At 35.9% G+C, this 16,487-nt stretch overlaps 2 protein-coding genes across 4 annotated transcripts in view; both read left to right on the top strand.

Annotated features, from left to right (window-relative positions):
- Positions 1-8,220, top strand: part of IPMK (inositol polyphosphate multikinase) — a 66,270-nt gene extending 58,050 nt beyond the window's left edge. For all 3 annotated transcript variants that reach the window (XM_012445755.3, XM_012445754.2, XM_012445753.3), the window contains exons 5-6: positions 4,769-4,850; positions 6,627-8,220. In XM_012445755.3, coding sequence (XP_012301178.1) covers positions 4,769-4,850; positions 6,627-7,249 — 705 coding nt within the window. In that variant the 3' untranslated portion in view covers positions 7,250-8,220. The remainder of the gene's footprint in view (positions 1-4,768; positions 4,851-6,626) is intronic.
- A 6,259-nt stretch (positions 8,221-14,479) lies between these two features.
- Positions 14,480-15,810, top strand: LOC105712589 (cyclin-Y-like protein 1B). The gene is made up of 2 exons (XM_021675760.2): positions 14,480-14,597; positions 14,702-15,810. The coding sequence occupies exons 1-2, from the start codon at positions 14,480-14,482 to the stop codon at positions 15,784-15,786; spliced, it is 1,203 nt and encodes a 400-aa protein (XP_021531435.2). The 3' UTR covers positions 15,787-15,810.
- Positions 15,811-16,487: the final 677 nt, after the last annotated feature.

Genomic DNA, 16,487 nt, shown 5'->3' with positions numbered 1-16,487 from the left:
AGGTTGGAGTGCCTGCAGCAATTTCTTAAAATAAGGCAGCAGTGAAGTTTGCCACATAAATTTACTCTTCCTTTACTGAAAGCTTTCTCTGGAGCATGTGTTGCTCTTTGATAGAATTGTACCCACAGTAGAACTTTCAAAACTAGAGTCAGTCCTCTCAGATCCTGCCACTGCTTTATCAAGTAAGTTTGTGTAACATTCTAAATCATTCATTGTCATTTCGGCAGTGTTTACAGGATCTTTACTAGGAGTAGATTCCATCTCAAGAAACCACTTTCTTTGTTCATCCGTAAGAAGCCAGTCTGAGGCCAGGTACAGTGGCTTATGCCAGTAATCCCAACACTTTGGGAGATCAAGGCAAGTGGATCACTTGAGCTCAGGAGTCTGAGACCAGCCTGGGCAACATGACAAAACCCCGTCTACAAAAAAAAATACGTGGTGGCATACGCCTTTAGTGCCAGCTACTCAAGAGGCTGAAGAGGGAGGAATGCTTGAGCACAAGAAGTTGAGACTGCAGTGAGCCATGATCATGCCACTGCACTCCAGCCTGGTGACAGCAAGACCCTGTCTCAGTCAATCAATAAAACAAGCAAGGAAGCAAGCCACTCTTCATCCATTCAAGGTTTATCATGAGATTGCAGCAATTCAGTCACATCTTCAGGCCTCACTTTTAGTTATAGTTCTCTTGCTCTTTCCACTGAAGTCTTGAACTGAACTTCTCAAAGTCACCCATGAGGGTTGGAATGAACTTCTTCCAAACTCCTGTTAGTTCTTTATGGCATCTAGAATGGTGAATTCTTTCCAAAAGGTTTTCAATTTACTTTGCCCCAATCCATCAAAGGAATTCCTATCAATGGCAGCTATAGCCTTACAAAATATATTGCTTAAATAGTAAGACTTAATAGTTGAAATTACTCCTTGATCCATAGAACTGCAAAAGGAATGTTATTAGTAGGCATGAAGACAACATTAATCTCCTTGTACATCATCAGTGCTCTTAGGTGACGAGGTGCACTGTCAATGAGCAGTAATATTTTGGAAGGAATCTTTTTTTCTGAACAGTAGTTCTCAATGTAGGCTGAAAATATTCAGTAAACCATGCTATAAACAGATGTGTTGTCATCCAGGCTTTGTTGTTCCATCAATAAGCAGATATACTGTCAAGGCTTTGAGCACAGGCAGACAGAGTAGATTCAGCAAAAAAAAATTTTGTTTTTTGAGACAGGGTCTTGCTCTATCACCTAGGCTGGAGTGCAGTGGCATGATCATAGCTCACTGCAGCCTCCAACTTCTGGACTCAAGCAATCCTTCCACCTCAGCCTCTGGAGTAGCTGGGACTACAGGCGTGTGCCACCACACCCAATTCATTTTTACATTTTTTTGTGGAGGTGGAGTCTCACTATGGTGCTCAGGCTCTTCTTGAGCTCCTTGCCTCAAGTTGTCCTCTAGCCTCAAGCTAGCCTTCTGCCTCAGCTTCCTAAAGGGCTGGGAGAGTCAGCATAATTCTTATGGGCTCTAGGACAAATGAGTGAGTATAGGATTCAACTTAAAGTCACCAGTTGCATTTGCCCCTAACACGAGAGATAGCCTGTCCTTTGAAGCTTTGAAGCCAGGTATTGACCTGTTATCTCTAGCTATGAAAACCGTAGGTGGCATATTTTTTTTTTCCCAAAAGAAGGCCATTTCATCTACATTGATAACCTGTGGTTTAGGGTAGAAACCCTCATCAGTTATCTTCTGGATAGGTTGCTGTAGCTTCTATACCAGCACTTTCTGCTTCACCTTGCATTTTATAAAAACATCTTCCCATAAACTTCTGCTAGGTTCTGTGAAACAGCCTCTGCTAGCTTCGCACTTGTTCTGCAGCTTCCTCATAGTGACTCTCAGCCTTAATGGAGTTGAAAAGAGTTAAGGTCTTACCCTGGATCAGGCTTTGGCTTGAGGTAATGTTGTAGCTGGTTTGGTCTTCTATCCAAACCACTAAAACTTTCTTCACATTAGCAATAAGGCTGTTTCACTTTCTTATGATTCATGTGTTTAATATAGTAGCACTCTGAATTTCCTTCAAGAGCTTTTTCTTTGCATTCATAGCTTGACTGTTTGTCACAAGAGGTCTAGCTTTAAGCTGGTGTTTGCTTTCGACATGCTTTCCTCACTAAGTTAATCACCTTTTTTTTTTTGAGATAGAGTCTCACTGTGTCACCAGAGTGGAGTGCAGTGGTGGGATCTCTGCTCACTGCAACCTCTGCCTCTCGGGTTCTAGTGATTCTCCTGCCTCAGCTTCCCGAGTAGCTGGGACTACAGGCGCGTGCCACTGCACCTGGCTAATTTTTGTATTTTTTTAGTGGAGAGGGGGTTTTGCCATGCTGGCCAGGGTGGTCTCAATCTCTTGACCTCATGATCTGCCCACCTCGGCCTCCCAAAGCTCTGGATTACAGGCATGAGCCACCGTGCCCAGCCCACTTTTTTTTAGCTTTTGATTTAAAGTGAGAGAGGGTTAAACACTTAGAGGCCATTGGAGGGTTATTAATTGGCCTAATTTCAATATTGTTATGTCTCAGGGAATAGGGAGGCCTGAGGAGAGGAAGAGAGATGGGGGGACAGCTGGTTGGTGGAGCAGTCAGAACATACATATTTATCAATTAAATTTGCCATCTTATGTGGGCGTGCTTTGTGACATCCCAAAATAATTACAGGAGTAACATCAAGGATCACTAATGACAGATCACCACACAGATATAATAAGTTTGAAATATTTCAAAAATGACCAAATTGTAATACAAAGACATGAAGTGACCATGTGCTGTTGGAAAAGTGGCACCAATAGATTTGCTCAAGCAGGGTTGCCACAGACCTTCAATTTGTAAATAATGCAGTATTTGTAAAGCACAATGAAGTGAAACAATAAAATGAGGTATACCTGTACAGCTGAATAGTCTGCCTCCATACAAGATATGGTAGTTATTTTTTCTCTATATATCCTTCCAGAGACATTTTAAACATGCAAATACTGTATATATGTTTATTACAAAACCTACCTTAAACACTTTTGGTTTCTTGTTTTTTCCCCCATAAGTGTAAACATGCCCTTTGTTCATCAAATAAATTTCAAATGATTTTTTTCCCTATTTTTCTTTTGATTTCTGCGTGGCAAAAACACTATGTACACATAGAAATGATAAATATATGTAGTGGTGAGTACCCTAAGTAGCCTGACTTGATCATTACACATTCTATGCCTGTAAGAAAATGTCACGTGTACCCCATAAATATGTACAAATAATATCTACCAAAAAAATCCGATTGTGACATTTCTGAGTTTTAGTTGGAAATGCTGTCCCTAGTAATTACCAGTTACTCAAGGATTCCTACATGTTTTCAGGAACCCTTTTATTGTTTCATTCTTTGATACGTTTGAAATTTATCCTGACATAAGATACCAGGTATGAATACAACTTAGTTTTTCCTGATCACTGTTAAATCAGACTAACACCATTTAATAAATAATCCCTTCCTGTTGATTAAAATCCCATTATCACATATTAAATTCTCACATGTTTGATTCCAAAATACGTTTTAATATCTGGTAGGATGGGAAGGTTAGTTCTACCTTATTAATCTTATTTTAATTTTTCTTGGCTCTTTATATATATATATATGTGAACTTCAGAGTTGGCTTTTGGTTAAAAAAAAATTGTTAGGGCCGGGCATGGTGACTTACACCCGTAATCTCCACACTTCGGGAAGCTGAGGCGGGTGGTTCACTTGAGGAGGTCAGGAGTTTGAGACCAGCCTGGCCAACATGGTAAAACCCTACCTCTACTAGAAATACAAAAATTAGCCAGATGTGGTGTCATGAGCCTGTAATCCCAGCTACTCAAGAGGCTGAGGCACGACAATCACTTAAACCCTGGAGGCAGGGGTTGCCACTTCATTCCAGCCTGGGCAACAGAGTGAGACATCATCAACAAAAAAAAGTTGGCGTTTTTATTATAATCTCACTTTAGTTGTAGATTAATTTAAGTAAAATTGATATATTATGTTGAATCTTCTTTGAGAACATAGGTGTGTCTTAGCAATGTCTTAAAGATATCTTTTTATATATCTTTTACATATTTAGCTTATTTTTGTGTTTTCAGGGGTTACATTTTAAAAATAGGGGTCTTTCCTTTCATTACGTTTTCTAACCAGTTTTTTGTGTTTAGAAAGCTTATTTTCTGTTTACTAATTTGTATTCAAATGCCGTGTCATCTATTTTATTATTCATATTTATTTTTAATTTTGTTTTCCAGTGTACAACTATTATCTTCAGAGTATTAATGTTATCTCCATCTTTTCAAATTATTATACTTCTAATTTCTTTCTAATTACATTTGCTAGGAACTCCAGAATATTAGATGATAATAATATAGAAGACATCGTGATAAAATATTTTTGTGAAAACTTCTTGTATTTTAAAAGAAGTGCTTTTTCAGTTCTCTTCTTTAAACTTGAAACTAACTCCTGGTAGGTTGAGGTAGATAGTTTTATCATATTGGAAATATTAGTCTATCCTTATATTACAAAGAGTTTTCATCAGCAGTGGATGTTGAATTTGTAAAGTGCCTTTTCAGCATCCATTGATATGACTGGGATTTTGTTTCTTCTCATCTCTATTAGAATGAATTACCTAAGTAGATTTCATCTTTAGCCACCCTGTGTTGCTGGGTTAAATCTCACATGGTCAAGGAGTATTAGCTTTGTAATATTCACTGCTTTTTTTTGACAGGTGTATCATATTCATTCCGATAGCTATGAGACACAAAACCAGCATTATGGAAGAAGCTTAACAAAAGAAACTATAAAGGATGGTAAGGATTTAAAAAACTAATGCTTTTATGATTGAACAGTTAACAAAATAATTCTAAAGTTATTTCAGCTTTAGTTCTCATTTGGAGAAGTGATTTGATTCATAATACACTTTTTAAAAAATAGAATTGGATTAATCTTAAACCCTGGTTCATAATACATCAAGACGATAGCCCGTGAATGACCCTCTGTTACATTTTCATTTCTTTCTTATTAATATACTGAAAAAAATAACAGCTGTGAACCAAATGTCTAGCTCAATACTGGAACTAGAGGTTGTTGTTAAAATTATTTTGTAAGTAAAGGTTCTAGATCATAGTATATTAAAACTGTTTGTTACATAAGAGACTTTGAAATATGTGTTGTAGCATGTACTGTTATTTTTATTGAATTTTCCCATGTGTAGTTGAGTTATAAGTTTCTAGAGCTACATAATGATTAGCTAAGTGGCATTAAATTGATAAGTCTGTTAACATACATATATGCTTCTAAAATATTTATAACCAAGATATTATAAAAGCAACAATATCCTAGATTCCTAGAAATAACATTATATTACAAGTTTATTCTTAGCTCCACTAAGATAGAAGAAGAACTTAGGCATCGTGTAAAAAATTTATAGAATAATTCTTATTTATGTATAGAAAGCAAACATCCATAACATGAGCTTAACAATTAGTATTTGTCTTGGAGTACTTAATCAACAGCAAAATAACTTTCAGATGGGCTATTTAAAAAATATTTTCCCAGGCTAATAATTTAGTCATAACTGAATATATCTTTTAGTAATTTCTGTCCCAAATTGGGGGAACATGTTATTTAAAAGCAGAAAGCAAATTCTCAAGTATGATAAAATAGGCATAGTTTTAAAAATGGCCTAATAATCTGACAGTTTAAAACATATAAAGGTCTCAATTTTCAATAGCATCCCTAACCTGGGAAAGTGCTGTTCCCAAAAGTGAGCTTAATTTTTTTGAAAAATGGACTTAATCAATATTATTGAGAGCAAATGAAAATTAGTAGAGTCATGGTTTTGTATTTGGTAATGGTACTATTAAAAAATAACTAAATTTGACTCTAGGTTTTAGTTAGCGCTAAATGAGATTCTAACAAGTATTTGTTTTAAAAGACAGTCTCACTCTTTCAGCCAGGCTGGAGTGCAGTAGCATGATCTTTGCTCCCTGCAACCTCCACCTCCCAGGTTCAGGTGATCCTTGTGCCTCAGGCTCCCAAGTAGCTGGGAATACAGGCATGTGCCACCATGCATAATTTTTCTATTTTAGTAGAGACAAGGTTTTACCATGTTGGCCAGGCTGGTCTTGAATGCCTAACCTCAAGTGATCCACCTGCCTCGGCCTCCAAAAGTGCTGGGATTACAGGAGTGAGCCACTGCGCCCAGCCTGAACAAGTAATTTTACTGTAAAATTTCTCACAATAGCAAATAGAGCAAGTCTTGGAATCCTATTTCTTAAAAGAATATAGTGAAAGAAGTAAACTACCAGTCTACCTGTAATAAATTTCTTTTTGTCTAAATAGGATACTTCATATGACATTAGTGTCATTTAAATGTTTTGTAATAAGAGCATCTTCAACAGAAATTAAGCTGAGGTCATATTTCTATATCTGACTAGAATTCTTAGAATTCTAAGATTAACTGTTCACTTAATTATAAGGGATGATGGGGAAAATATTGGAGAATTCCATCTGTGATGAGTCTACTTCCCAAATAATAGTTATTTCATAATTTGATTATAATGCTTATATTTTTCTTTTTATAGGAGTCTCTAGATTTTTTCATAATGGATACTGCTTAAGAAAAGATGCTGTTGCTGCCAGTATTCAGAAGATTGAGAAAATTCTGCAGTGGTTTGAAAACCAGAAACAGCTTAACTTTTATGCAAGTTCATTACTGTTCGTTTATGAAGGTTCATCTCAGCCAACCACTACAAAACTGAATGACAGAACTTTGGCAGAAAAGTTTTTGTCCAAAGGACCACTGTCAGACACAGAAGTACTAGAGTACAATAATAACTTTCATGTGTTAAGTTCCACAGTGAATGGAAAAATAGAGTCTTCAGTAGGCAAAAGCTTGTCCAAGATGTATGCTCGTCACAGGAAAATGTATATAAAAAAGCATCACAGTCAGACTTCATTGAAAGTTGAAAATCTGGACCAAGACAATGGATGGAAAAGCATGTCACAGGAACATTTAAATGGAAATGTACTTTCCCAACTGGAAAAAGTTTTCTACCATCTTCCCACTGGTTGTCAAGAGATTGCTGAAGTAGAAGTGCGAATGATAGATTTTGCTCATGTGTTCCCTAGCAACACAATAGATGAGGGATATGTTTATGGGCTAAAGCATTTAATTTCTGTACTTCAAAGTATTTTAGACAATTGAATCCTTTGTTGCAGTTTTTTTAAGGGGTGGGCCAATCATAATGAAGAGCAGCAGTCAATATCTCTGCACCTGTAATGCTATGTAAAAATTTGTATTGTGAGTTGACATTTTATTTGTCTTTCTACTTTTGGAAGAAAGGTTAACTTTTTTATAATCTTACTCAGGAAAACTAATTATTTGTTTATTAGAAAACTATGAAGAATAAAGAAACTTAGGAATGTTAAGCAGGGAATGTGGTGGTACATGGCTTAAACATCTTTTTGGCTCAAGTAAAATGCAAACCATTATTCAGTCATTAAGAGTTTAGTTAGCTTTCTGTAGCCAATTCATGAAATCTCTGTCCACCCAACATTGACAACGAGCCATATCTAAACTATTACAATATTAGAACACCTACCAAAATCTCAAAAGCACAGGTTGATGTCCTTAGTATTGCTATGTATGAAGTTACTAAAACTGGAGAAAATTCTACTCAGAAATAAGTACTGTTTAGGTTTTATATTAAAAGTTCAGACCAGCATATCAAAGGGTGCTTCTTAGTGAAATGATTTAGAATTGTTGCATTCCAAAAGCAGGTTTTCTCTTTGATTTTTTGCATATCTCTCTCTCTCCCAAAATATTATACTTCATGAAAAAGACAATTGATGTGGATGACAACAACAACAAAAGTCTTGAAATTAAGGACACACTAATTGTTCTTCTGGGGTTAGGAGAAGAGAGATGTTATTTTCAAGGAACAAAAACTTTTTTTTTTTTTGAGATGAAGTCTAGCTCTGTCGCCCAGGCTGGAGTGCAGTGGTATGATCTCGGCTCACTGCAACCTCTGCCTCCTGGGTTCAAGCAATTCTCTGCCTCAACCTCCTGAGTAGCTGGGATTATAGGTGCCTGCCACCATGCCTAGCTAATGTTTTGGTATTTTTAGTAGAGACAAGGTTTCACCATATTGGCCAGGCTGGTCTTGATCTCCTAACTTTGTGATCCACCCGCCTTGTCCTTCCAAAGTACAGGGATTACAGGCGTGAGCCACTATGCCCAGCCAACAAAATATTTTTATTATTTTTCATTTATGAGAAAATTGGAATATAAATTTATTACATTGTGAAAAGTATCATAAAACATATATCTTTTTATATAAATGCAGCTTCAAAAAAGTAAATAATTGAAGTTTTATTTCTCCTCTAAATAACTTGAAGTTTTTTCTTTAAAAATTTATGTATTTATATATCCCCATTTAGTTAAGTGGTAGTGTAAATGTATGTTGTTAAAAGTAGTTTCTCTCCCACTTGCTGTTTTGGTTTGGTTTTTAAGACAATGAAGCAGTAAAAAAAAAAAAAAAGTAGTTTCTCAGAATTATAGTAAGCCATGAAAAACAATATCTAATTAGGTTGTTATGAAAAATACTATGTGTAAATTAGTCTGTCATATAGGGTTTGGTGCATATCTAAATTCAGGCTTCTATTTCACTCTTTTTCAAAACAGTTATATATCATGTTCAATAGTGAAATTATAATTTAATTTCATGGGGGCAGGGGCAGTGCTACAATTCCTGGAAAAATTAGATTTGTATTTCATACCCACCACCTTAAAAAAAGCAACTAATTATTTGTCATTGAAAACATTTAAAACTTTGAGTCTTCAAATACATTTGATGTTAATGCTGTCATTACTTGCACTTTGATTCACTAATAACATTTCTAAATAGTTAGCAGTTTTGTCATATTTCTGCAAAATATTTTGGAGTTGTAAATTGTTTCTCCTCTTTTTCTTCTAGAATTACAAATTGAATTTTTAAATCCAAGCACCTTTGTTGTGGTGTGGAGAAAAGTATCACAATTTTATGTTTATCTTACCTTCCCAGCCCTCTCTGGGGGTACTTTGCAAATACCTGAGTCCAAACAGAAGTACCAAATAAATGCTCAATGAACTCTATGCTTAGTAAATCTACTAAACCTGTATAACTTAAAAGATAATGTGCGTTTTGTAAAAGCAAAATTTGATTTTGATTTTTTATTTAGAATTGGTGTATTTTCCATAAGGACTTCCAATTTTTCTTTACTTTTCAAATGGATATTGGCTATAGTTTTATGCTTTAATGGGAATGAATTTCAAGTCATAATTAATAATCAGAAAATTTTTAGTTTTACTTTTTTCTCTTACAGTACGGACTTTTGTTGTTATTTGGATAGTGGTTCAATAAATTTTAAGCTCAGATAATTAAACACTATTTTGAATCTTAAGATACTGAGGCTTTTTTTGTATGGGATGATATCAGCTTATGTATAATGAATTTATTAAACTTAAGTATTATCAGATTTTTTGCACATTTTAGCTCAATAAAATCTGAATTAACTGTTCAAGATTTTTTTTATCTGTATTTGGAAATATAATTTTGTAAAATCAGTGTCTTGCCTTTTTGATACAATAGATCATATTTTGTTTTTAATAAAGCAAGAAGTCCTTTTATCTGTTGTTTTTCAGGGAAAGGATTAACATTTAATTGTGTTGGTTTACATTTATTATCATTGTTATCCAGTGCTCATTTTATGTTGCTTTATAAGTAAGCTTAGGTATAACAGAATAAGTATCTGTTTATCTAGCCCACATGTGACTATTTTAGTCGATCTCAGTCACTTAATATTATGCTGAAATTTACCACTGTGGGGATGGATGATCACTATTCACCAAGCGTATTTGAACATGTAAATGTTTAAGAAATAAGTATAATACCGATATAGTTTGGGTTAATAGGATTCTCATAGTTTTTTTTCCCCTATGAAACATAAGTAATGATTTCAGTGTATTTCTTATGGAATACACTCATTTAGAAAGGACTTTAAGAAATTGTGGATGTGAATAATACCTTTCTCTAATAAAAATTTAAATTGTATAATAGTTTTATAATAAAGTATTTACATTAATTGATATTTTAATATGGATGGACATTGCGTTGATTCAAGTAAATTAAAATCAATGATAAATGCTAAATATTTTATCTAAATAGTTTTTCAAGAAACAATTATGAAAATATGTATATTAAATGGCTCTAATGTGGAGCTTGTGATACTTCAACTCAGTATTCATTATTCTTTGTGTGTGTCTGGAAAGATTGTACTTACTTTTCCTCTTTACACTACAATTTGCTCTTATGGGGCTCTAAACTGTGTTCAACTAAATAAGAACTTTTGTCTGTATTTCAATTGAGCATAATTTAGTATTTTATGATTTCCAAGATGATGTTCTGTGTCTACCAAGTCTATGTATCAAATTTATAGCATCATTTAAGAAAAAGGAATTTCCATAGATATTTCAGTTGCAATTTTTTGTTTCACGCAACTGGAAATACATTTGTTTCTAGGGTTTGGAATATTATAGAAGATGTAGGATGAAAGAAAACAATAGAACAATGAAACAATTCTGTTTGTTAAATTACGGGAATTGTGTCCACTATGGTAAAGCATTATCATCATTTTAGTACATTTTCTCTTAGTAGTTTGGCATTTTATGCTTTAAAACTTGATTTGCTTTAAAAATTGTTTACAATGCTTACCTTGTTTCTCCAGTGCCTTTAGTCTTGATTTGATATGCTTGTACCCTCAGTTATCCTTTCTATTACATATTTTTGATGTTTTCATAGTCTAGGAAACATCTATTCCTTTTTGATAAGTGTCAGTCAGGTTATCTAAAGAGGTAACAATTATCTGTTAATGCTTTGGAAAAACAAATAGGGTTGCTTTTGGAGGCCAGACTTCTTAGGTTATTCAAAAATAGTTCTTGGATTTATACCATGTGTTAAGCATTTTTAGCCCCCAGTATTACAACTATGAACCAAACAGGTAAGGCCCTAACCATTTTCAGTGTTCTGTTTAGATGGGCTGGGATTGGGGACTTAATTAAAATACAGATATAGAAAAATATGCACCTAAATAAGATAATATGTATGGGGTTGAAATGAAGCAACTAGCAATATTAAAGAAGTTAGAAGTAATATTTTGCAGTATTGTAACCTCTATTTAACTTAAGTTTGGGTAGTAGTTACAGATGGCATAAGAAAGCCTTAATTTTTCAGTTTCCTTGCTGGCAAAGGTACATTTATTTAGACTGTCCATGTAAAGTAGTGTTTAACATAACATTACTGTGAAAAACATTCCATTATATATTCCCAAGCAAATGAGCTGCATCTTCTTTATTGTATTTTATGATTTAGTACAACAATTTTAGGCCTCAATCTTCTCTTCATATCACTGGTATTTTAAATTTGGCAATGAATATGAAATTACTTTTGATTTACAGACATTATATTATTACTTTGAAAATGCATTAATTTCTTAGAAAGGTTTGGAGCCTCTATCTTTTTTTTTTTTTGAGTTAATATTTAAATTCTCATTACTTATTTTAATAGCCTGTACTAAGTGAAAATAGTATTTATGCAAGTAAACAAATTACTATAGGCTTTCAAGACTTTAATTTTAAATTTTGTCATCATTGAGGTTTAAATTTTTTACCTGCTGTCCACTTAAGATATATATTAACAGTTTGTGAAGTGAAATAGTTTTGACGTACCTGCATATAAATGAAAATGGTGTGCACAAAGACACTTTATGGGAACTGTACTGGAAGATTTATGAAAGCATGTGAAATTGCACCTAAAATTGTGTTATTAGTGACTATAAGCAGCAATGCTAAACTTATTGTACTTGATGAATGAATGTATTTAGTCACAGTTACCTTGGTTTAAATGTATAAATGTCTTTAGGATTTTTTTTTAAAATGTGTTTGTAATTTGTACTATTGCGGGGATATGCTTGGACTGCAGGGGTTATTGTCAATGTGTGATTTGTGTTTTTATTTTATAGAATCATCTAATGTGATATACCAATTTTTATAAGTGATATTTACATAATTCTAATACCTGTATATTTGACAACCTATTAAAATGTTTTGCATTGGAACTTTTTTCATTAATTGTAACATGCTAACAAACATGGTGGTTTAAAAATAACTCATTCATTCAGCAAATATTTAAGTGCATGTTATGTATCAAACTATAGGAATCACTGGGGAATCAAAGTTGTCTAAGAAAGTGCATCAGTAGAAAGAAGCATACTTTCAGACAAATTGGGGAAGGGATTTTTTTAAGTGTACACATTGGAAATGATAAGTATATAAACCATTTTGCATGGATATTTATTTTTTCTATCACATAAACTAAAATCTTTGGAATCAACCTAGAAGGAGTGGACTATAGAAACAAATTGATGTGGTTGTGAAAATACAATAAAGTAGATAAGGTTTTTTTTTTTTTTTTTTTTTTTTGGCATGTATTTGAAATTTCAGAAATTAGTGACCAAGTTACTCTTTTCATTATTAGTTAAAAAGAGGGTACTTCTGAACACCTCTTTTTCCAGGCACTATATTTTGCTTTGGAGATTTAAAAAAGCTATAAAGGATTCAGTACCTATTATGAAGATATATACTGGCTGGAAGAGAGAAAAAAACATGTCGATGTGGGATAAAATAGTGGAATTATGATTGACACTTCTCAATATTCAGCAGGTTTGTGAATATATAGAAGTCATTCTAATAATTTGCAAGCAGAAGAAGAGAGTTTGATTTATAACATCTTAGTGCTGAAGAAGATTGTATTGCATTCCGCCTTAATGCCTGCTTTTTGTGAATGCTATGGGGAGGACCAATACTATGTGATGTAGTAGTTTTTTTCCCTCCTGCTTAAGATAGGGCTAACTGCTAAAAAAAACTTGGATCCCCACTGCTACAGTCCCCAAGTTATAGCTAAGTGTGAGGACTAAATAAGAGCTAAAGGGAAAGAATAAAAATTGAAAATTATAAAATAATAAAGTAAAAATAATCACTTGGGGATTTTGTTCAAATGCAGATTCTGATTAAGTAGACTGGACTGGGCTCTGTGATGTTGGTCCATGGACCACACTTTTGACTAACAAAATTTGCAAAGAGTTATTGGAGGTAGGGTATACACTACCACTTGAGCAGAGGCCCAAGCAGAGCTGTTTGAAAGCCAAGAGAGAGTGCTGGCAACAGAGAAAGAAAGGGGCTTAGAATGTGAAGAGAATACAGTTGGAAATGGCTTAAGATAACACTGGCCACTCTTAATTGGAAGAAAAGTTCATTGGAAATTTAATGTCAGAAACATCAAACTGCCTCCTACAACAAGTTTTGGGAATCCTGTAATGATAGACTTGTTATTTTCTATTATTTGTGTCAGTGTCCTTTTATTCTGTATGAATAATTACTTTATAATTTCCCTTTCCCATGCATTTCCCATTCATTTTTTCCCAGAGGAGATACTATTAAGTTTTTACCTTATTATTATTGGTAATAATATGTACATTTATATATGTAATAATTGGTTTTGGATATATTTCTTGGGGGTAATAAAAATAGTAAATCTTCTTTGAAAAATGGCAACATCTAGCACTCCGGCCTTATCCAAAGATGTCAGTGTGTTTATCCCTAATTTCTAGTTTCTAGATGTAGGTAAACTTGCCTAATCTTTTTTTTTTTTCTTGTTATCTCATTAAGTAAATGTTTATTGAACACCTACTAAGTTCCAGACACTGCTCTAGGTTCCTGGCATAAAATAGCAACCAAAACGGAAAGAAATCCTTTTCCTCCTGGAGCTTATTGTCTAGCGATCAGTGAGGAGCTAACCTTTACACACATAATTAATAAAAGGAACCAAACCAATGAAACATGCAAAGGACAAAATGATGTTGCATTAGAAGGAAGAAGGAGAAACACTTCTTCCTGGAATTAGACAGGCTTGGTGAGGAAAGAGGAGTATAAAAATTGTGTTACAACCCACATCACAATGGGGGTGGGGGTGCCTCATGGAGGAGACTGTGCCTGATTGGTTCCTGGGCACCAGGATGGAACTCTGGTGGTTGGTAGGGCAACCTTCTTCAGTTGGTAGAAAGCAGTGGAAGGAGGAGCTCCCTCTGTGCTGTCTTCTCCGAAATCTCAGCTCTCAGGCTTGTTATATCTAGACCCATTTTAAATCAAGCAGGTTCCCTTCAGAACAGTCATCTCAAGGTAGGCAGCTGAGGTGGGGAATGAACTCTTAGTGGGGTGCAGCCCCATAGCCAGGGGCTGGCCCTGCCAGCGTGCCTGTGTTTGAAAGAGGTGAAGTGCTGAACTCTACAGACTGGGAGGCAAAGGAAGGTCCAAGTTGCTGGAGAGGAGCCAAGGTGCCACATGGGGAACACGCTGAGCTGTTGTTTGCGCCCCAAAGTCAGCCGCAGGCGAGGTCTGCTTAGGTGGTCTGAGGATCTGTCCTTCGGCTCTAACATCAATGAGGTGGTGGCAAGCAAAGGTGCAGGCCAAGACAGAAGGAACATGTCCAACACCAGTTCCAGACCCATTTGGGGCCCTAGGTGATTGTGTGGGCAGGTATCTGGCAGCTGTGACATCTATGAGGCAGTGTCAAGCATAAGTGCAGACCAAGGCAGAGAGGAGCAGAGGCCGGGCAGAGGGATCATGGTGCTCCCCAATACCAGACCCAAGCAGAGCCAGTGCAGGGTGCACCGGCAGAACCAATCAAGGGGGAGGTGGTGGAAGTGCCAGACCCTACTGCTGTGGAGCCTGCCCTGTGGGATTTGGGAGCCGGCGATGGCCCTGACCTGCAACACATCAGCGACCAGGAGATGCCCAAAGATATTGCTTCTGACCATCCAAGGGCAAGCACACTCTTCCTGAGAAAGTATCAAATGAGTGTGCAAGGAAAGAGGAGAAGCATTCGCCTGTATTCTATACCTCCGTGGCATCTTGATAGAAAATACAGCTCGTGTTCCACCATATTGCTAGATAACAGCACAGTCAGCAAGCCTGATCTCAGCCACATATTAGAAAGTGTGATTTTGGCAATATATTACAACATAAACCACAGATATGCAAATAGATCTCTGGCTATTTTTGATGAGCCGATACATCCATTTTCACAAGAAAAGATTCTAGGGAAATCCTTTGGGGATGATCCCACACGCAACTGCATTTTCGAATATTTCTGTAATCTTTTTAAAGTCACAAAACTAACAGCTCCACGTGCAATCGTAGCATTGGTGCACATTGAACGCCTTTTAACTAATGCTAACATTGATCTTTGTCCTACTAATTGGAAACAAATTTTCCTTGGAGCCATGCTTCTGGCCTCCAAGGTTTGGAGAAATTGTCGCCACTGGAGCGTGGATGACAGCCAGAATCCCAAGGATGTTGCTGTTGAGACAATGAGTAAGATGGAGAAGTGTTTTTTGGAGCTACTTGAGTTTAATATTCATGTGTCTACCAGTGTTTATGCGAAATATTACTTTGACCTGCGTGCCTTGGCATACGACCATGACCTGTATTTTATATTTCATTTTCTTCACAAAGATAAAGCACAGAAATTGAAGGCTATGTCACAGCTGTGTGAATACAAAGACTTGCATCAAGATGTCGCCGCTATGAGAAGGGCCATCAGCATGGATTTCATCGGTATTCGGCATACTAATGCCATCTTATCTTAAAGAGAGAAATTAGCATTATAAGATCCTGGACTTGTCAACTATAAAGACTACAAAATATCACTTCTCCTGCTGAAAAAGACCAGCAAAATTAGGATTTTCTTTATGTTTTTAAATTGTTATTGTTGTTGTTGTTGATTACGATTTTCATAGAGCAGAGACTTCTTCAAATAACCACACTGTGAAGCCGGGTGATGGTGGCATGAACAGTGGGTGCCAGGTGCTACCTGCCCTTCTTGTTCCACTGAGTCCAGATGGCATTCCTAGGGCACCACCTTCTTGAACAACTCTTGGGGAGGAAGACTGTCACATGGACACAGCACATCCCAGTTCAGAGTCCACAGTCACCCACAGTCCCAAGCAGGTGACAGTCTGAGCTGAGCTGAAATTCAAAAAACTTTAGAATTGGCTCCAGATTTGTGAGAGTACCTGGGTTTGGATCTTCATCCACTGAGGCACTGAATGCACGATGGCCCAAAACAAGTGTGGGACGAGAGAATGGCATGGGGACAAGGCTGTCATTACTTCAAGTACCATGGGGGCTTGGGCCTGTTCATCTAGTCTTTGGAGGGAATCTGTGCATGTGAAATGAGGCTCCCACAGCATGGTTATAAACGGAGAGATGAAATCAGCTCATCTTCCCCCAGGCCCATAATGGTCATGCCAAAACACAGAGTCTTGCTGTGTTGCCAGGCTGGAGCGCA

The sequence above is a fragment of the Aotus nancymaae genome, unplaced genomic scaffold (genome assembly GCF_030222135.1).
Source record: "Aotus nancymaae isolate 86718 unplaced genomic scaffold, 86718_ANA_hifiasm-v0.15.2.pri h1tg000010l, whole genome shotgun sequence".
Classification (NCBI taxonomy): domain Eukaryota; kingdom Metazoa; phylum Chordata; class Mammalia; order Primates; family Aotidae; genus Aotus; species Aotus nancymaae.
The sequence above is the reverse complement of the archived record's forward strand: the minus strand, read 5'-3'. Positions and strand labels throughout refer to the sequence as shown.

Bases quoted from the DNA above. Each gene is read 5' to 3' on its own strand.
- LOC105712589 (XM_021675760.2), top strand. From the start codon at position 14,480: ATGGGGAACACGCTGAGCTGTTGTTTGCGCCCCAAAGTCAGCCGCAGG. The intron at 14,598-14,701 runs GTGCAGGCCAAG...GACATCTATGAG, and splicing joins TGAGGTGGTGGCAAGCAAAG to GCAGTGTCAAGCATAAGTGC.